The sequence below is a fragment of the Natator depressus genome, chromosome 19, assembly GCF_965152275.1.
Source record: "Natator depressus isolate rNatDep1 chromosome 19, rNatDep2.hap1, whole genome shotgun sequence".
NCBI lineage: Eukaryota > Metazoa > Chordata > Testudines > Cheloniidae > Natator > Natator depressus.
Window position 1 is genome coordinate 10466665 of NC_134252.1, and position 21904 is coordinate 10488568.

Sequence of the window (21904 nt, forward strand, 5' to 3'; positions counted from 1 at the left end):
AATAGCACAACTGGCAATGCATGTTGGTCCTTGGCTTTCTGGGAGACGAGAGACACTTGGTACATTCCACATCAGCATCTAACATCACTTGCCGTTTCTTGAGCCATTTACAGTAATGGCGACAGAGGCAGTTTTGCAGGCTATACCTACAGAAATCCCTAACATACTATACTCCCACGGGGGGTGGTGGTGGTGGGGGGGTGGTATATGGGGCCTTGCAGTGGTCAGTCTTTAGAGCTGTATTCAGACACAGAATTAACTGCTATCATGCAGATGAATACTGTCTCATTCTTTCCTTGTACTCCCCCACAGACTGTCTGTACCCCTCTGTTGTTTCTTGTCTTATACTTAGATGGTAAGTGGTTTGGGTTAGGGACTGTCTTTGTTCTGTGTTTGTACAGTGCCTAGCACAACAGGGTTCTGGTTCATGACTGGGGCTCCTAGGAGCTACAATACAGAACCAGCCCTCTGGAGTCGTCCCCAGCAGCACACACTGGAGGGTATGTCTATACTGCAAGCACAGGGTACGACTGCAGCTTTAACGGACATACCCAAGCTAACCTGGGTCCTGGAACAATGATGCTGCAGTTGCATGAGCTGTACAAACCTGCCAGGAACCCTGGATGATTTCTTGCAGGGCTAGGCTGTGCTGACGCTTGCGCTGACGTGTCTTCACTGGTTTAGGACCTGAGCCAGCTAGATTAACTTGGGTATGTTAGCTCAAGGTGCATTCATTCACACGTCATGATTGCGGTACACACATATCCTAGGATAGAGCCAGTTCAGTTTCACACACAAGTGACCTGCAGAATCACTACTGGCTCCATTCATTTAGTCTTTGGGTTATGCAAAAAAGAATTAAAGTTTCAAACCCAAAGGAATTCAGATTGCAATGGAAAGAGGCCTCCCAAAGAGAAAGGCCTTAATTCCCTTTTTTTATATTTGCGTAAGAGTACGCCAGTGAGGTTTGTGCTGCTGGAACCTCATGCATCAGGCTCATAAACTGCCACTTCACTTGGGTCTGCCGCTAAGATTTAGTATGGCAGGAAAGTGACTGCCAATTGGGAATATTTCTGAGACTGGAAAAAAAAATCCCACTGCAGATTAGCAGAAAGGATTTTTCTCTAGCAAACATGTCCCTTGCGGGCTTGGTAAAGCTAGAGAAATTATTTTTTTCCACCATTAAAGGGAATACAAGAGCTGTCCCCAGGAGCTTATTGTACTGCAACTTTCACCGCCTACCTGGTGACACAGAAGACTGGATGCTGTGATGCCTGAGAGTCACTCCTAATTGAGGGAAATGCATTTGTTTTCTTCTAGCTATGAATAATACTCTGCATTTGTTGGACTTTCCACCTGAGGCTCTCAAAGCACTTTACAAATATCAATTGCCGCAAAGGCCCTGTAAATAATATATCCATCTTAGAGAGGGGGAAAATGGAGGCACTAGATGGGTTTCCTCAGTAGCCAGACCAAGACTGTGGAATGAACTCCCATAGGAGCTAAGTACCATCACAAACCTTACCATCCTCTCTGCTTTAAGTGCAAGGTGCATTTATTTGACCATGCCTTCTCTAACATATAGCTCTGTGTGGTTATACACATGACAGATGCTAGTCATCGGGGTTACTACAGTACTGAAAGGCATTCGGATGCCAGCATGAACACAGTACAGCACACTGTCACGTAGGCAAGGAGGATAAGCAACATGCCTAATGTACCACAGCAGGGTGCAGACCACACACTGGGCTTCCAAAGTCAATCAACCGTCAAGACCTCCCTGCTCCTTTAAGGGGTGTTTTTCTCACTTTGGTGTACCTAAAGTGGGTTTGTTGGGAGCCTTTCCCCATGATCCCTTTGAAATCAACAGAAGCAGATTCAGGCCCTAAGATGGGGGTGGCCAACCTGAGCCTGAGAAGGAGCCAGAATCTACCAATGTACGTTGCCAAAGATCCACAGTAATAAGTCAACAGCCCCCCATTAGCTCCCCCACAGAGCCTCCCACCCACTAGTGGCCCCGCCCACCAGTGCCTCCCCCTCCCTTCCCACACCTCCTGCCCACTGCAATCAGCTGTTTTGCTGCGTGCAGGAGACTCTGGTGGGAAGCGGGGAGGAGCAAGGGTGCTGGAAGGAGTTGGGGCCTGGGGCAGAGCCAGGGGTTAAGCAGTGAGCACCCCCGGCACATTGGAAAGTTGGCACCTGTAGCTCCAGCCCCGGGGTCGGCGTCTATGCAAAGAGCTGCATATTAACTTCTGAAGAGCCACATGCAGCTCCAGAGCCACAGGTTGGCCACCCCTGCCCTAAGAGATAAGAAACAAGTGCTTAAGGCCTTTTCATAGGGACCGGTTGGAGAAGGGAAGGAAAGTACTTCCTTAACTAATGCTACATAAAGTAGACTCAGTAAGGCTGCATTCTCACAGTATATTCCTGATGGATTTCAGTTTTTATTTGAACAAATTAAGCCTCGGGGAGTGAAAGAATCCAATGTTTACAACACTGGTGCGGTAATTCATTCCTCATTATCGTTTGCTTCTAACGTTTCCTCCCTCAGTACCCACAATCCATTCACCGAGCCACTGGACCAGCTACATTCACAAGATTCAGAACTTACCACATTATCGAAAGCATTTTGGGGGCACTCTCCTATGGAGAAGTCTATAGCTTCACACCAGGAAGGGATGTGTTTGAGGGGGGAATGGGTTACAGTAAGGCAAGCCTATTTTTCAACAGTAACAAAACGCTTGCTGAATTTCTGTTTTGCCTAAATGAAAAAAGTTATTTCTTCAGCATCCAAGATCTCTACCTACTTACAATCCAATGAGAACAGCATTACCTCCCTCAGTACTGGTGCCAACAGATAGCTCGTGTTTCCCCTCTGCTCCATTCTCCACTTAATCTGGCCTTCATACCCTGACCCACCATGTTTAGAGATGCTATCTGGAGTGCACTTACTAGCACTCAAACAGTGGTTAGCTTGCTAGGGAATGCTAGCGCAAGTGCCTTTGATGATCGCAGTTGTGGCAATAGGGCAGAATATCTCAGATTCATAGTTTTTAAAGCCAAAAGAGATCATTATAGTCATCTTGGTTGGCCTCCTGCATAATGCAGGCCAAAGCAGCCCCATCCAATAATTTCTGCTTCAAACCTGTCACTTCTGTTTGAGCGATAGCATATCTAAAGATATCTAGTCGTGGTTTAAAGACTGCAAGTGACTGAGAATCTGCCATGTCCCAAGGTAAGTTGGTCCAACAGTTAATTATCTTTATTGTGACCCTAGTAACCGCAACCCTGAACCATTTACGGCTTTATAGGTTAATACCAACACCTTGAATTCCACCCAGAAATTTACTGGGAGGGAGTGTAGATCCTTGGGCAGTTTTGTGACATGCCCTCAACCTGTTCATTAAGAGGAGGCTTCAGGCTAGGACATTCCACACTAGCTTCAGTTTCTGAGTGGTCTTGAGGTGTAGCCTGATAAGGATTGTATTTTAGCAGACACTAGGGCTCACTGAGGAGTGCTCTCCAGGGGGGCACAGGATACATTTACACACATGCTCATGTTCTTCCCACTCTGTAAATAACCCATATTTCATGTGAGGAATTTTTCACCGCTCACACCCTAATTGCATTAGTACTTTCTTCAGTTCCCTCAAGGAAACTGTTTGGATCGTTCTTCTGTCCAGGCTCCAGCAGCACAGAGACAAGCAAAAGAAAAAAGGCCACGGCCAATCTCCTTCTCAAACCTCAGTCACGCTGGCAAACTGTATGAAAAGGCAGGAAAGAAATAGCTGTGTGCATTAGGATCACTCACAGATAAGGAAGCGAGAAAGACCAACACGGCTGCTTCTGAAAAGAGTGTTTATTATAATTAAGAATAATTTGCACTTCTATAGCACCAGCCAGACAAGAACCTCAGAATCATTTACTCATGTTCATGAATCAAGCCTCAATACCCAGGCAGAAAATGTATTATCCTGGTTGTCCAGATGGGGAAACAGGGAATCAGCCAAGGTGGCACAGAATGCAGCTCTCCTGATCCCCAGTCTGTGCTTTACCCACAAGACCAGGATGAGACCCCCAAGCTCCAACAATCTGCCGAGGATGCACAAGGAATCTCAAAGTGAACCTGGTTTGGGTCTTTCTAACCAAAGGGGCCCCATGGCAAACATGGTAGTTCTAAAACTAAGCAAGGGCCAATTTATGGAGTCCAGCCCCCTCTCACATGTACCTGTCCCGGTTTCAATGGGGCCAGATCCCCAGCTAGTGTAAATCGGCCTTGCTCCATTGGAGTCAATGGGGACAAACTCCCCTGCCACCAAGAGCCTCACTAGACAAACAGTGGGGCCCTGCAAGGGCAAGAGCAAACAAAAATGGTGGAGAGGGATAAACATACAATTAATTACAATGAGGTATCACTGTCTCCAACTACTTTTCTCTCAAGTTTCTGGCCAGTCCCTTATGGGTATCATGGCGGCAGCTGGCTTGTTGTTCACTGGTCACATTTCCTGCCTCCTTTCTGGATACTCTTATTGGTTCAGTTAATACGACAACATGAGCAATTTGTGCTTCAATTCTTTTCTTGATCACCATTCCACCGACACGCAAACGAGCTCTGCTTCCAACCTGGTCAGAAGCTTGTGGTGACATTCAGAGCAGCTCCCGAAATTCTTCTAGGAAGAGAAATTCTTCTAGGAATAAGACTGATACCTTCTTAAAGAAACCTGTGTTACTGTCATGATGAGGAGAGCTCATCTGAAGACAGAAAACTGGTTACTAGATGCATTTCTTGGATCTTTGGTTTCAGAGTCCAGTAACAGTGAAAGCTCCCCACGCCTGCATGGCATAAGCTCTGCCTTGCCTCAGAATGTCCCGGGTCTCCTCCCAGCTGTGAGTCGGTGCCTTCTGGCACGCCTGCCCTCATGCCCAGAATACCTTCCCCACTCCTACGCACTATGCAGCCTTATTCTTCTCTTGATTCATGTCTTTCAGCCAAACTTCCCCCACACTGGTTTCTACTCCAGCCTCTTATGCCATGGTAGGTATCTGTACCACACTCCCCACTGTGGTATCTCATCCTCAAACCTTAGACACTGAAAAATCCTATGATACAATAAATACCAATACACATGTCTTGTTGGGTCCTCTTTTTATAATGGGTGGGCTTTTCAAAAGTGCTGAAGTCCCATTTCCAGAAGTGGCTTAGGCATGTAGGAACCAAAGGGTAAAATTGTCAAGAGCACCTATGTGACTTAGGAGCCTTAGAATCACAGACAGTGGGAGATTTAGGTACTTCTGAAAAGCCCATCCATTGCAAAAATATACCAGTCTTGTTGGTTGTTCTAACAAAAATATCCTGTGATCTTTTACCCTATCCCCCTCTAACTCCACTTGTGTTTTGTCACTTTGTTGTCCTTTTCCTAGCTCAAATTGCAAGTTCTTTGGGGCAGGAACCTCCTTCCTTTTTATTCATTGTTACAGTGTCATAGGTGTGCATGTGGCACTTTGAAAAGGAATTAAAAAGAGCACTGAATATTTGGCTGCAGGAATCAGATGCCATTGCAGGAAGCTGTCTGCTGAAGTTAGTGACATTTCTGAGACAGTAACATAGGATTACTGAAATAGATCTTGTCCTGCATATTGTAAATGGGCCAAGAAGCCTAGCCTAACAGACATCAGAAACGTCTTTAATTCCACTACAGCACACTGACTATTATCCATAACACGGGGTCTATAGGTCTACGTGGAACAGGAGGAAAGCCTGCAGAGTGTTATTTTTCCAAATAATAGATGCTCAGCTCAGATCACTTTACAGCTAATTTAACGTAGCTAACAATTACATGGATATTTTTGAAGTATTGGTTGATGTCTGCTGCTCTGAAGAGACAGGCTGGTGTAGCGGTTGTTGCGGACCAGACAACCCTGACCCAGACATTCAGAAAGACCAAGTGCTGTGAAGAAAACCCAGCGATGACTCAGTAATTATAACAGGCTCCAACCAAACAGGAGGGCTGCATCAGCTAGTGATTTAATGTCTCACATGCTAGAGGGAGAAAGACAAGGTGGAAGAGCGTACCCAACAACAGGTACTGCCTCCCAGGGACTCTCAGCATGGAGGAGACATCTAAGCATCACCACACAGAGTACAGCTTGACTGTCATTGAGCTACGTCTTAGAAGAGGAGCGAAAGGCCGTAACTCCTGCTGCCCTCTAGACCTGCAAGGTGACTTGGACAAAGGTGCTCCCAGGAGCAGGACCAAAAGTATTGTAAGCTCACATCCAAAGCCTCCGTCATTGCAACACGGAAGGCTTAGAGAGAAAGGATCTGACATGCTGCCACACCTTGAACCCAGACAATTCCCAACACAGGACAGTAATATTTTGCACTTCTATAAAACAGAATGGGGGTCTCCAAGTGCTTGATTGACGCAGTTAAACCTCAACACTCCTGCAACGTATTTTTACTGTTCAGGTGGGGAAAGCGTGGCACACAGGTGAAGTGACTTACCCGCGGCCAAACAGCAAATCTGTGGTAGAGGAAAAGCCTGACTGCCAGTCCCTGGGCTATTCTGCTATGGTCTGGCACTGAAAAGAGACGCCATGACAGGCACTATTACTGCAATTCGTTAGTAAGCCTTTATTTGCATTCCTTGCGCATTCTTTCCATTTCAGTGGAAATGGGAGATATTTATTTATGTCTGAACTACATGCCTGTCTCCTGAGGCACTGGCGCTGAAGGTCAGCTTCCTCTCTCTAACCTTGGGTTCTGAAGTCACAGGCGGTTCTAGTACTACCAACTGATGTTGCACTGAGAGAACATTAGCCAACAGCATCGTAAGCAGGCAGGGGGTAAAGAAAGACCTAGGAGAAACCTGAAAGAAAACGAAAGGGTGAGTGGGAGAGAAGGTGAATCAACAGCACAAGAATCCATTTTTGTCTTCAGTGAGGCCATGTGAGAAACGGTTTTAAAATTTCTACCCCAAATGCCCTACCAGAGACTCAGTGCGAAAGCCAGGGGAAATCATCTGTGCCTGCTTCACGCAGATGAAGGATTCTTTACACGGCAGAATTGCTGGTTAGAAGCTTTGCTACCCTCAACTCCTCCTGAGTGGGTGGTGATCAAGGGCCATCTACACAACTGAACTCGCCACATGGCAAATGTTACAATAATTCAGTTTCCACTAATACAGCTGGCACCAGATTCCATATAACCAAGCTCCCAAATGAAGATAACGGGTGTAACGCTTCCATAATCTATTATGGTTAAACCGTGGTATGGTTCCATCTAGACAAGTGAAGCGAAACTGTTACAACACATTTCCCGCATGTTCGATGGGGCCTAAAAGGTATTTCAACTTACATCCCCACAGCCTATTCTGGTGCATTTCACTGAGCATTCTATCTTAAAATGCCTCTTAATTAATAAATAAGTCAGCATCAGTCCTAACCTCAGGTGCTGGGACTAGGTAAGCCAAACAATCCTAGTCTCCATGGCTGGTGGAGATCACGGCCACAAGTGTGTTTGTGTTACACTAGCGCTCACTTCTAGTGCCGGTTACATTCTCACAAGCTGGCAGGTAACTGAAATTTGCAAGATAGCTGCTCTTTGAAGCACGGCACAAGAAGAGCGCGCCAAGGTCAGCCAATGTGCACGGGCCTGAGATTCCAAGGAATCGGTTGCCTCAAGACTGGGCTAGTAGGCCAAGCAACTAGGACGCTGAGGCTCCTGCAGTGCTGGCTCGGCACAGATTAAACCACCATACAAAGATTCCCCAAGGGACTCCTTTAAGAGGAGTTTTTAAAATCAGGAAGGGGGAGGGGGGGAGGGGAGATTGAGGAATATGACAGAATAGCTGGGGTCTGTTGACCGTGATAACAGCCCATTAATTTTTACCCCAAGCTCTTCAGCTTCTTTCCCACTGGCAGCCCGTCCATATTGCCACCAGTTATAGATATCCAGAACAGCACTTCACAGGATTTTAATCCTGTCCCCCGGAGCTCTGCAATAGCCCAGGCATCATTATTCAGACTAGCTGTTCAATCACCAACTCCCTGCCTCAGTTGAGAGGCAGCCTGGTCCAATGGACTAAACCCAGAACTAGAAAACAGAAGCTCCTGAGTTGTAATCCCAGCTCCCGGAGCATCTCCCTGCGTGGTTGTGGGCAAGTCACAAACTCTCTGCACCGGTTTCTCTATCTGTAAAATAGCAGGAATGTTTTTACCCACCACCCAGGGCTCTCACAGGTATAAGTCAAAGTTTGCAAAGGGCTATGAAAATAAAGAGAACTATATACAGCGCTAAGCACTATTGCTATTAGCTATTCCGATCCTGCCCTCACTTCATATTAGGCCCTGTGGGGAAAGTAAGCATGACAGGTTTAGAGGATAAATCCTTGGTCTGGTTAATCAAACCTGGAACTCCCAAGTCCTGTCATTTTAGATTCCACTGCATTGATTTGTATCAGCCCCCACAATTACAGACTTGCCTATCTGTCTGAAGACAGAATTACACAGCCAGAACACCATGAGCTATAGGGGTGGCGAAAGGAGTGAAGAGTAAGCTACTGCCAGTAAGCGTGCTCCTCCCAGAAGCGGGGACATGTTCCCTAACACAGGGGTTCTCAACCTTTTACTTTCTGAGGCCCCCCAAACGTGCTATAAAAACTCCACAGCCCACCTGTGCCACAGCAACTATAAAAGCCAGGACCAGAGTTAGGGGGTAGCAAGCAGGGCAATGCCCAGGGCTCCATGCCACAGGGGGCACCGTGAAGCTAAGTTTCTCAGGGCCTCAGGCTTCAGCTCCATGCAGTGGGACTTTGGCTTTCTGCCCTGGGCCCCAGCAAGTCTAGCACTGGCTCTGCTTGGCGGACGCCCTGAAACCTGCTCGCGGCCTCCCAGGGGGCCCCAGATGTCAGGTTGCTCTAACAGGTACAACCACTGCAATCATCTTAGCAACTCATTCATTTGAAAGACATTGGATTATATGGTTAAACCACTAGTTTAAGGGATGAAATCGGGAACTATGAGCTAAGACCCAGAAACACACTAAGACAGTTATTCTCAACTGGGCTGATCTGACCCAGCATCAAAAGCCTTGGAAATAAGGAAGAGGAAGGGGATGGGGATGGAAGAGGATGTTCTATCTTTGCTCTACAGCCAGAATTCCTAACAAGAGTGAGGCAACCTAGGCTGTGGTATATGCTGTGTCCCCAGCACTCCACAGTACACCTCAGTTACCTGCAATGGGTTCTCAGACACCCTTGAAAAGCTGCAAGACTGGTCCTCCTCCTAAAACATGTACCCCAGACTCCCAAAATCCCTTCGATGTGTGAGAAGCGACAGGCTCTGCTACTGACTAAAAACAACCTTAAAACAGCACAAACAACCCTAACCCACAATGTAGAGTTCTGCAGAAACTGCCCTGTCGCAGCCTCTGCATAGCCACTACAGATCACTCGGACAAATGAAGATGCTCACAAAAGAAGGCAGCCAGCAAACCTACTGGAAATTAGAAATTTCCCAACCCCATTTCCCACCCTCAGCTCATCATATTTCCTTACAGGGTATTTCTGCTGCCTGTCCTGGTGCTTTTCACCTGCGAACACCAGTTTCACATCTTGCACACCAACCACAAAGCATGCCTCGAGACACACTAACAGGACTGAAACCGGGTTGTGTGGGGCTAAAGGTCAGAATAAACAGCGGGCCCCCCCCCAGCTTCTACCAGCACATAGAGGTTTCTGATTCCCCACCCAATAGAGCATCAGAGGGGTAGCCGTGTTAGTCTGTATCCACAAGAACAATGAGGAGTACGGTGGCACCTTAAGGACTAACAGATTTATTTGGGCATAAGCTTCCGTGGGTAAAAAAACCCACTTCTTCAGATGCAACTGAAGTGGGTATTTTGGCCATGAAAGCTTATCCCCAAATAAATCTATTAGCCTTTAAGGTGCCACCTGACTCCTCGTTATTCCACCCAACAGAGTTAAGGAAGACTGTAAATGCAGTACTTGTGGCACCTTAGAGACTAACCAATTTATTTGAGCATAAGCTTTCATGAGCTACAGCTCACTTCATCAGATGCATACTGTGGAAAGTGTAGAAGATCTTTTTATATACACACAAAGCATGAAAAAATACCTCCTCCCACCCCACTCTCCTGCTGGTAATAGTTTATCTAAAGTGATCACTCTCCTTACAATGTGTATGATAATCAAGTTGGGCCATTTCCAGCACAAATCCAGGTTCTCTCACCCCCCCCCCCCATCCCCCAACACACACACAAACCCACTCTCCTGCTGGTAATAGCTTATCTAAAGTGACCACTCTCCTTACAATAGAAAAGGAGTACTTGTGGCACCTTAGAGACTAACCAATTTATTTGAGCATAAGCTTTCGTGAGCTACAGCTCACTTCATCTGATGCATGATGTTTTTAGGCCCTGTGATGGTGTCCCCTTTGTTGCAACAAAGCCCGTTGCCAACTGTGCCCACATATCTATTCAGGGGACACCATCACAGGGCCTAATAACATCAGCCACACTATCAGAGGCTCGTTCACCTGCACATCCACCAATGTGATATATGCCATCATGTGCCAGCAATGCCCCTCTGCCATGTACATTGGTCAAACTGGACAATCTCTACGTAAAAGAATAAATGGACACAAATCAGATGTCAAGAATTATAACATTCATAAACCAGTCGGAGAACACTTCAATCTCTCTGGTCACGCGACATGAAAGTTGCAATATTACAACACAAAAACTTCAAATCCAGACTCCAGCGAGAAACTGTTGAATTGGAATTCATTTGCAAATTGGATACAATTAACTTAGGCTTGAATAGAGACTGGGAGTGGCTAAGTCATTATGCAAGGTAACCTATTTCCCCTTGTTTTTTCCTACCCCCCCCCCCCCGACGTTCTTGTTAAACCCTGGATTTGTGCTGGAAATGGCCCACCTTGATTATCATACACATTGTAAGGAGAGTGGTCACTTTAGATAAGCTATTACCAGCAGGAGAGTGGGTTTGTGTGTGTGTGTGTGTGTTGGGGGGTGGGGGGGTGAGAAAACCTGGATTTGTGCTGGAAATGGCCCAACTTGATTATCATACACATTGTAAGGAGAGTGATCACTTTAGATAAGCTATTACCAGCAGGAGAGTGGGGTGGGAGGAGGTATTTTTTCATGCTTTGTGTGTACATAAAAAGATCTTCTACATTTTCCACAGTATGCATCCGATGAAGTGAGCTGTAGCTCACGAAAGCTTATGCTCAAATAAATTGGTTAGTCTCTAAGGTGCCACAAGTACTCCTTTTCTTTTTGCGAATACAGACTAACACGGCTGTTACTCTGAAACCTTTAACTGAAATCAGTTACTACACGTTACTTAACATATGGAACACGTGCCAGCTGAGAGGGGACTATGGCTACGAAGAGAAAAGCAACGGTATTGCTTATTTGTCTGGCACCTTCTTCTAAGGATATTTAAGAGCACTTAAAAAGACTTGCCCAGCTTGTGTCAGAGTTAGGGGTGAAGACAGAAGCCAGGAGTCCTGATTCAATACCTGCTCTTACCACTCGATCTTACAGACAGACACATGGAAGTCTTCTCGGCCTAAAGATTAACACTTATATCCCTAGATTCAAACAAAAGGTTGAGAGGCCCACAGCAAAGTATTAAAAGCTGTTCATGTCTACACAGACACTCCCTTTCCACACCAACTTTGGGGGGGGGGGGGGAAGAGACAGTTCTGTAATCTCAGGCAGCGATCAGCAGTTTGCCCTGAATTACCAGTCCAGTGCTTGGGGTCTGTTACACCAGAACCAGGGCAGATACAGCCAGCCATGAGATTTCCCAGCACAAGCACCTATCTTTCTTTTAGCTCTCAGAGTCTGATAGGAGCCTGGTGTAAGATTCAGCAAGTTACAGAGCACTACAGAAGAGCCTCTAGTAGTGTTAGGTTTTAAATAATTAATGGTAAGAGTCAGGAACGAAATAAAGGAAATGCAGGTCTCCTCCTGCTGCCCCATGACCATCCAAAACAGGAACAGGCAGACACTTCATCTGCACTCTTGGCATGAAGACAGAATATAAACAGACATCACGAGTTGGAGAGCGGCCAGTTTGACCTCTATACCGAGAGTCAAAAGCCAGCTTTGAAATCTAGGCATGCGATAGGACCAAGTGTGCTCACGTCACATTCTGGAGAATTCAACTGGTATTAATTCTGCTGCAGAAGTTCTGAGAGATTTTCCGTCAGAACCTCAGTACCTCAGACCCTGTTTGGGAGAGTCATCTCTCCAGGGTATCTAGGTACTTATACGCCCCAACTTTTAGAGTACCTCACAATCATTAATATATTTATCTCACAACACACCTGAGAGAGGGGAAGTGCAATTATCCCTATCTTACAGGTGGGGAACTGAGGCACCGAGAAACTAAGTGCCTAGCTCAAGATCTCACAGGCGGTCTGTGGTAGGACAAGGAACTAAACCCAGGTCTCCCAAGTTGCAGGCTAGCACCCTAACCACTGGACCATCCTTCCTCAATAGGGAGGTTCAGCTGTAAAAGGAAACAGAAGTGATCCATCTGAATTTCTTTGTAACAGAATGGTCAACAGTTGCTACTTCTATACCATATTTCATCCACGGATCTCTGAGACCTTTACCAATAAATCTTACAAGACCCCTGTGAAGCAAGTTTTATACCCATTTTACAGAGTGGAAAGCATAGAAAGGTTGAGCAATTTCCCCGAGATCACAGGGATACTCATCAGGAAGAGAACCCAGGAGTCCCAATTCCTAAACCTGCAAGTTTGGGCACTGTATACATGCCCTCCACCCACACCGCATGCAGAGAAGTGGTGCCAACATACCCAGTTTCATGAGACATGCCAGCAGTATCCAGAGGGAGATCTCAAACGGTATCCGCACATGGGTGTAGTCAATGCCCAAGACAGGGAAGGCTTTCCGGTATTTGGCGTGCCCAGTGCTGGTGTGGTTGGTCAGAGGGCGAATCTCCTGGGAGACATCCAGAGGGGCTGCAGTGAAGTCCCCAGGTTCACTTCCACTGATAACTGCTGGGTAGTGGTGGGGTGGCTCAGAGGCCAGCATCGGATTAGGCTGCAAGCCATGGCTGTGAAGCAAGGGCAGCAGCCCTAGGAGGGCTGCCACAATGAACAAAAAGGGCAAAGCGTGGAGGGAAGGGGCACCACGGGAGCCTTTCGCCTGCATCTTTCCCTCGTCCTCCAAGAGAGCCCGGCTATTTCAGAGGAAGTCTGCCCCCGAGGGCTTCATGGGGGGCGCAAAGGGGCCGCTGCAGAGGACAAGAAAGCGCGAGGGGAGGGAACGGGAGGAGGGGACAGAGCCACCAAGAGACCGCTCCAGTCTTCCCCTGGAAAGTGGATTTAAAAAAAATAAAAACTCCTGAGACCAGAACCGGGCCGGACGCTGGCCCGGGGAGCGGCAGAGCCCGCAGGCAGGAAAGCCAGAGCCCCGCAGAGCCCAGCGCAGTGCGAGACACCCTCCCCCGCGCTGCGGGAGGGCACAGCAGCAGCCCCCGGGGACAGACGGGCCGGCGGAGGGAAGGGGCAGAAGCCGCGGGGGTCGCCCGCTGCAGAGATGACGGGAGCAGCCCGCGCCCCGGAGAAGCCGGTTCCTGTCTGCCGGAGAAGGGCTCGCCCAGGTCCCTCCCTCCGGCGGGGGAAGGCCGGCTGCCTGGCGGCCCGCCCCGGGGCTCCCCGCCGCTGCGGGTAGAGGGGATCTGGGGGGGGGGTTTGCAGGGAGTCCCCGCAGCGCAGCCCGGCTCCTCCCGCCGCGGACCCGGAGCTCCCGCCCGCCGGCCGGCTCCCAGCCTTATACCGCCGAGCCCAGGACGCGGGGAGAGGCCGAGGCGCAGCCGCAGCAGCACCCGCCGGCCGGGAGCAGCGGTGCAGTCCCGCTGCCGCCGGGCCTAGGGCAGGGAAAGAGGGCGGGCCCGGCCCGGCCCGGCCCAGCCCAGGGCAGGGAAAGAGGGCGGGCCCGGCCCGGCCCGGCCCAGGGCAGGGAAAGAGGGCGGGCCCGGCCCGGCCCGGCCCAGGGCAGGGAAAGAGGGCGGGCCCGGCCCGGCCCGGCCCTAGTCCTGCCCACGGGACTCACGGGGCACCCCCAGCATCCAGGGGAGCCGCTCCTCCTGCAAGTGACCCTTAGGGCGCAGCCCCCTAAAGTCGCCACAATCCCAGATATAGAAATGCGGCCACCTCTGCGGAGTAGGTATCAGCCCCTTGGCAAAAAGAAAAGGAGTACTTGTGGCACCTTAGAGACTAACCAATTTAGCAGGAGCAGCAATGGAAGAGGTGGGGGAGTTGGTAGCCAAGGGCAGTGGGACAAAATCCAGCTCTCAAGAAAAGTGCCGTGGGATCTTTAATGGAGCAGGAGAAGGAGAGGTGCCATGGTGATGGGCCCCTAAATACAGTGAGAGAGAGAGAGAATGACCACACATAAAACATACAGGAATTTAGAGGTGGTCTCATTCAAACAACTTCTGCGCTCAGCAAACTCCCTAGAATTCAAGCTCCAGCCTGTACAGTCTATAAAATAAACACAGCAAGGAAATTCATGCAACAAAGCATACCAAGGAACACTGGACATTGTGAAAGCAAACCAGCAAAGCCAACTAAGAGAAAGTATAGCCTGTTTTAATTTACTTTTTATGCACCTGTACAAGTAGAAAGGAGAGTACTACCAAGAATACAGCCAATGTACCAGACCTAGCCAAACCTTAAGACCTACATAGCCTCTTGGGACCAGATTAAAGGTTAAAGGTTACCTTGTTAAAGGTATTTAGGTGCCTAAAGACAAAGATAGGTGCATCATAGGATTTGAAAAAGTACCCCTCATCCCCAGCCCCACCCCCACCCCAGAGCCCACACCCCCTGCCAGAACCCTCACCCCACCCACACACAACCCAACCTGCTGCCCTAGCCCCTACCTCCAAGCCCCCTCCCGCACTCCAAACCCCCCACCACACATCACCTCCATATTGATGCACATAGCAAATTTCATTTTGCACATGGACATAAAAAATTAGAGGGAACACTTGTGGTGGGTATCATAGGCTGGGGGAGGCTGAGCCTCCCCAGACAGCCAGGCATGGCCCAGTCCACATTCCGCCCCCGGTCCCCCTCCTGGCCCAGCTCTGCTGCTGGTCTTCCCCTGTGCTGTGGCCCCCAGCTTGGGCTGGGGCTGCGCGGTCCACCTGGCGCTCTGGGGCTGGGGCAGGGGCTGGTGGCCTTAGGCAGAAGGGGTGGGGCTGGGGCTAGCCTACCCGAGCCAACCAGTCACACACCACCCATGCTGACTCCCATTGGAGTTAGTGGGAGTTTACAAAAGCACCTAGTTGTCTAAGTGTCTATTTGTATCATTAGGCACCTAATACCTTTAAAAAATGTGGTTCTTGGCTGTTAAGTCCAATCAAAGAGCCACCAGAAAAGCAGACCTGTAAAATAAAACCATGGCAGTAACATGGAAGGCTTTGTAGTGAAGCAGGTGATTTTGGGGAGTCAGCTGACATGAACTCTGTTCCTGGCTCTGCCACCCATCCCTGGGCACAACACACAGGGCCTGTTCCATTGAAATCAATGGGAATTTTGCATTGTTTTAGTGGCAAAACTATACATCCATTTATCTGCCAAATGTAAAATGGCGAGGATGATATGTCCCTACCTCACAGGGGTCTGGTGAGGATAAATTCATGAATGTTTGTGAGGCACTCAGGTACCATGGGGATAACTCGAACTCTCAGCTTGCAACACTCCCACTGAAGCAAACCAGAGTCCCATGCATAGCAGACTCAGGACCTTGGATTTCACTGGAGTGGGTCTTTGTTTTAAGTAGGCATTGTCTCCCAGGATGCTGTGCTGCAGTTTAGATAGACAGAAGAGGAGAGTTGAATACTGGGCTACAGGAACTGCAGGTTGAATATCTACCACTGAAGGATACATTGCTCAATAGATCCTTACTCCAGAGTAGGGGAGCTAACGGTCTGGCAGTTACCCAAGAGAACCAACGAAGAATAAACCTGACTAATCTATGACTAGAAAGAAGAGAACATACAAATGAATCACAAGTCTGAACAGGAACAGCCAAATGTGTTAACGTTTCACTTCTGCTTGGATACATTCTGGACAAGCAAATTCATCAGCAAGGAAGTCCTGGGCTTTACATTTAGCTATAGGAAGAGCTTTGTCACATGCTCCCGAGTAGGGGCCTATTCCTGAACTATTAACCATGATGAAAGTTTTGCCATTCGTTACAGAAGGAGCAGAAACAATCCTCCTCCTACAGAAATCAATGGGAAAACTCCCATTAACTTTAAAAGGAGTTACAATTCCTAGGATCATGCAGGTAAAGAGACACTTGTCCAGGGCACTCACCTGGGCTGGTTCTCTTCTGGAAATAGAAAGATTTTACCTAGTTACGCTGGGCACTATCTCCACAAGGGTGCCAGGCTTTATCTAGATCACTCAGTAATTGTGTAAGTAGGTGCAAATTCCCTAGACTCCGAGAATAGGATGTTTGCCAATTAGGACATGGGCTCCAAATTAATTTTTTGCTATTTTGGTCAGACATTTCACAATCAGCTTGACTGAAAGTAACCGTAGCTGGGCAATATCTCCTGGAGTCTATCCACTATGCTGAAGAATCCCGCTTTCTAAAATAGTTGTAACTTAGTGCGAATTCCAGAGATTTATAATGATGTTCCCTGCTGCCCACAATCCCTCTGACAGAGATCATGAGGAACTGGGTTAAGTCTATGTACAGTTCTATTGCCCATACAACCTCTGATAATCTGAACACCGGGCTACCCCTACAGTGCAGAAACATACTCTTTCATTCATCAAGGCACAGCAACTGTCTCAGTGCAGATTACTAGTTATTCATGACTCACATTTTATGGGGGGAGTCAAACTACCCACTGGAGATACCCTCTATGGATTTTAGAACATGCATTTACCTTCACACCAGGAGGAAGCCTAATTAATTCAGTTTAAGCTTCTTGATCTGCAAGAATAAAGAAATGCAACTGTATGGAGCAAGCAAACAGGCCTTTAAAAGTATCCAGTCAAGCAAATAACATCAGTCATAACACACTAGATCTTATTCTGCTGTATTCTTGAAAAAAGAAGCTAGTGCCATGAACATAGTCACCTCTACTGTATATCTAAGTTGACCACTGTCTTCCCTAGATTCTGGAAACGCTTTGTTTCTCTTTGTGCCTCTTTCTTCTCTTTGAGCAGCCCGTAATGAAGCTAGGGCCTGTCATCCTTCCAATTTCCTTTTCAGAAAGTAAAGAAAAGACCCTCTCACAGCATCCCAAACAAAGATGCACTTAATATTCCACAATCTAGAACTCATGGGAACAGCCAATAGCCTTACGTTATGCAAGTTCCAAAAGCCCTTTCTCAGTTATATTTGCACATTGTTCATGCAGAATTCAGCTCCACTGGAGCCATATTGGAGGAATTTGCAACATAACTTGCCTTTCTATGGCATCCTTGATCAGAGGATCTAAAAGTGCTTCACAAACATTAATTAATGAAGAGGTAAGCATTATTTATAGCCATTGCACAGATGGGGTAAATGGGAGACTACGTTGTCCTAAATCACATAATGAGACAGTGACAGATCTGAACACAGAAACCAGAAATCCTGACTACCTAGCCCCCATGCACTGGCCATTAGACCACACAGCTATTAAGGACAGATTTCAGAGTAGCAGCCGTAAATAAATGTCTATTTTAATGTGAGTGTTGTAAAATGGAAGAATTATCAGCTCTCCTCTCCAGGCAGTTTTATTCTATTCTTCCTGCATGTTGCTGGATTTTCGGTCTTCAGAAATCTCCTTTTAAGTGAGTTGTGTAAAAGACCATGTATATAACATGTAGAGTCGGCAAGTGGGAATGAGACTACTTCGGTTACATTCCCAGCTTTGCCACCAATTTTCTGTGTGACCTTGAGAAAGTCACAAACTCTCAGGGCTTGACTCTCAGAGCTGCTGAAAACCTGCAGCTCTCCTGACTTTCAGCTGGAGGTGTGCATGCCCCCCATCTCTGGAAATCAGGCGCTGTATTCCTCCATTTCCGAATCTGTTAAATAAAATAATGACACCTCTCTGCCAGGGGCCTCTGTGGCTTAATTAGTTTTGGTAAAGTGCTTCAAGATCCCCAGACAGAAAGCATTAAAGACATGAAAAATATTGGAAAGAAGGTTAGATGGTAGGAACAAGAGTAATGGATTCTGACTTTTTAAAAAATTACTTAATCTGGTGTTTGCATTGTTGTTGTAGCCATGTTGGTCCCAAGATACGAGAGATACGGAGGTAGGTGAGGTAATATCTTATTTAACCAACTTCTGCTGGTGAAAGAGACAAGCTTTTGAGCTACATAGAGCTCTTCTTGTCTGGGAAAGGTAAGTTAAATACAAGGTAGAACAGATTGTTTAGCATAAGTCATTAACACATATTGTAAGAAACATTCAAGATGAAAAAAGAAAAGGAGTACTTGTGGCACCTTAGAGACTAACACATTTATTTAAGAGATGTTAAGAGTAACAAGAAGGGTTTCTTCAGGTATGTTAGCAACAAGAAGAAAGTCAAGGAAAGTGTGGGCCCCTTACTGAATGAGGGAGGCAACCTAGTGACAGAGGATGTGGAAAAAGCTAATGTACTCAATGCTTTTTTTGCCTCTTGTCTTCGTGAACAAGGTCCGCTCCCAGACTACTGCACTGGGCAGCACAGCATGGGGAGGAAGTGACCAGCCCTCTGTAGAGAAAGAAGTGGTTTGGGACTATTTAGAAAAGCTGAATGAGCACAAGTCCATGGGGCCGGATGCACTGCATCCGAGAGTGCTAAAGGATTGGCGGATGTGATTGTAGAGCCATTGGCCATTATCTTTGAAAACTCATGGCGCTCGGGGGAAGTCCCGGATGACTGGAAAAAGGCTAATGTAGTGCCCATCTTTAAAAAAGGGAAGGAGGAGGATCCTGGGAACTACAGGCCAGTCAGCCTCACCTCAGTCCCTGGAAAAATCATGGAGCAGGTCCTCAAAGAATCAATTCTGAAGCACTTAGAGGAGAGAAAAGTGATCAGGAACAGTCAGCATGGATTCACCAAGGGCAAGTCATGCCTGACTAATCTAATTGCCTTCTATGATGAGATAACTGGCTCTGTGGATGAGGGGAAAGTGGTGGACGTGTTGTTCCTTGACTTTAGCAAAGCTTTTGACACGGTCTCCCACAGTATTCTTGCCAGCAAGTTAAAGAAGTATGGGCTGGATGAATGCACTATAAGGTGGATAGAAAGTTGGCTAGATTGTTGGGCTCAACGGGTAGTGATCAATGGCTCCATGTCTAGTTGGCAGCCGGTATCAAGTGGAGTGCCCCAAGGGTCGGTCCTGGGGCCAGTTTTGTTCAATATCTTCATTAATGATCTGGAGGATGGTGTGGATTGCACCCTCAGCAAGTTTGCAGATGACACTAAACTGGCAGGAGAGGTACATACGCTGGAGGGTAGGGATAGGATAGGATACAGAGGGCCCTCGACAAATTGGAGGATTGGGCCAAAAGAAATCTGATGAGGTTCAACAAGGACAAGTGCAGAGTCCTGCACTTAGGACGGAAGAATCCCATTCACCGCTACAGACTAGGGACGAATGGCTCGGCAGCAGTTCTGCAGAAAAGGACCTAGGGGTTACAGTGGACGAGAAGCTGGATATGAGTCAACAGTGTGCCCTTGTTGCCAAGAAGGCCAATGGCATTTTGGGATGTATATGTAGGGGCACTGCCAGCAGATCGAGGGACGTGATCGTTCCCCTCTATTCGACATTGGTGAGGCCTCATCTGGAGTACTGTGTCCAGTTTTGGGCCCCACACTACAAGAAGAATGTGGAAAAATTGGAAAGAATCCAGCAGAGGGCAACAAAAATGATTAGGGGACTGGAAGACACGACTTATGAGAAGAGGCTGAGGGAACTGGGATTGTTTAGTCTGCGGAAGAGAAGAATGAGGGGGGATTTGATAGCTGCTTTCAACTACCTGAAAGGGGGTTCCAAAGAGGATGGATCTAGACTGTTCAGTGGTAGCTGATGACAGAACGAGGAGTAATGGTCTCAAGTTGCAGTGGGGGAGGTTTAGATTGGAAATTAGGAAAAACTTTTTCACTAAGAGGGTGGTGAAACACTGGAATGCGTTACCTAGGGAGGTGGTGTAGTCTCCTTCCTTAGATATTTTTAAGGTCAGGCTTGACAAAGCCCTGGCTGGGATGATTCAGTTGGGGATTGGTCCTGCTTTGAGTAGGGAGTTGGACTAGATGACCTCCTGAGGTCCCTTCCAACCCTGATATTCTATGGTTCTATGATTTGAGCATAAGCTTTCGTGAGCTACAGCTCACTTCATCTGATGAAGTGAGCTGTAGCTCACGAAAGCTTATGCTCAAATAAATTTGAGAGTCTAAGGTGCCACAAGTACTCCTTTTCTTTTTGCGAATACAGACTAACACGGCTGCTACTCTGAAACCTGTCATTATTCAAGATGAAGTTGCCAGTTAACACCTCTTCAGTCACAGGACAAAAAAAGGGGCTTAGTGGGTTACATATTGTTGTAATAAGCCATAAATCCATTGTCTCTATTCAGTCCATGGTTTTAGTGTCTAGCAAAAGTTAATAATTTAAGTTCCCAAGCTCACCTTTTGAAGAAGTTGTGCAGGTTTCCTTTGAGGATGAAGTCTGAGACGTCACTTAGGAAACGCTCACTTTGTGAAAAGCGTTCACCCTTGGGCGATATGATGCTTTTGTCTTTTATCATTTTTCTGTGAGAGTTCATTTGAGACAGTTGTGATTGTCTAGCTCAGGGGTAAGCAACTGTGGCAAGCATGCTGATTTCCAGTGGCACTCACACTGCATGGGTCCTGGCCACCGGTTCGGGGGTGGGGCTCTGCATTTTAATTTAATTTTAAATGAAGCTTCTTAAACATTTCAAAAACCTTATTTACTTTACATACAACAGTAGTTTAGTTATATATTATAGATGTATAGAAAGAGGCCTAAAAATGTTGAAATGTATTACTGGCACGCGAAACCTTAAATTAGAGTGAATAAATGAAGACTCGGCACACCACTTCTGAAAGGTTGCCGACCCCTGGTCTAGCTCCACCCAAATAGTAGTTATTGGGGCATTTAGTGCACTGGATGAGGTACATATTGTGATAGGCATGTGTAAGCCCCATGGCTCTCACAAGGTGTGTTGTGGGAAGGATTGATCATTGCAGCAGTGGAGATATGTCTATAGGTTTTGCATCTGTTGTTCTGGCAGGAACAGGTGCTGCTTTGAGTGGTGTGTCCTGGTCTGCAGGAGCTTGCTTCTGATGAGCTTGCAAGGTTGGGGGGTTGTTTGAAGGCCAGAAGAGGGCATTTGGGACAGATTTCTTTCAGCATGTGGTCCTCATTAAGTATGGTTTGTAATTGTTTAATGATATCCTGTATGGGTTCAAGTGTGGGGTGGTAGGTAAAAACAAGGCATGTGCTGTCAGGGTTTTTTTCCCCTGTATTGAAGCAGGTTCTCTTGGTGGCCTTTGGGATCCATGAGGTGATCTGCTCTTGTGGTGTATCTTTGTTTGGTGAAGGTGATTGTAAGTGTATTAGGGGATGTAGCCCAGACTTTCTCCTCAGGGCATATTCTGTGGTATCTGAGTGCCTGGCAGTAGATAACATATTTCTTGGTGTGTTTGGGGTAGTTACTGGATCTGTGATGATCTATAGGTTTCTTCTATATAGTTGTCTGTACGGTTCCATTGTTGAAACTGATTGTGGTGTCCAGGAAGTTGATGCTGGTGTAGGAGTCTTCTAGAGCTGTGTTTCTCAACCTTTTTGA

General features: G+C 47.2%; 1 protein-coding gene across 1 annotated transcript in view; it reads right to left on the reverse strand.

The window, feature by feature from the left end:
- Positions 1-13530, reverse strand: part of SLC9A1 (solute carrier family 9 member A1) — a 57819-nt gene extending 44289 nt beyond the window's left edge. Inside the window, exon 1 of the mRNA XM_074934228.1 lies at positions 12877-13530. Within this exon, the coding sequence (XP_074790329.1) occupies positions 12877-13234 (358 nt within the window). The 5' untranslated portion in view covers positions 13235-13530. The remainder of the gene's footprint in view (positions 1-12876) is intronic.
- Positions 13531-21904: the final 8374 nt, after the last annotated feature.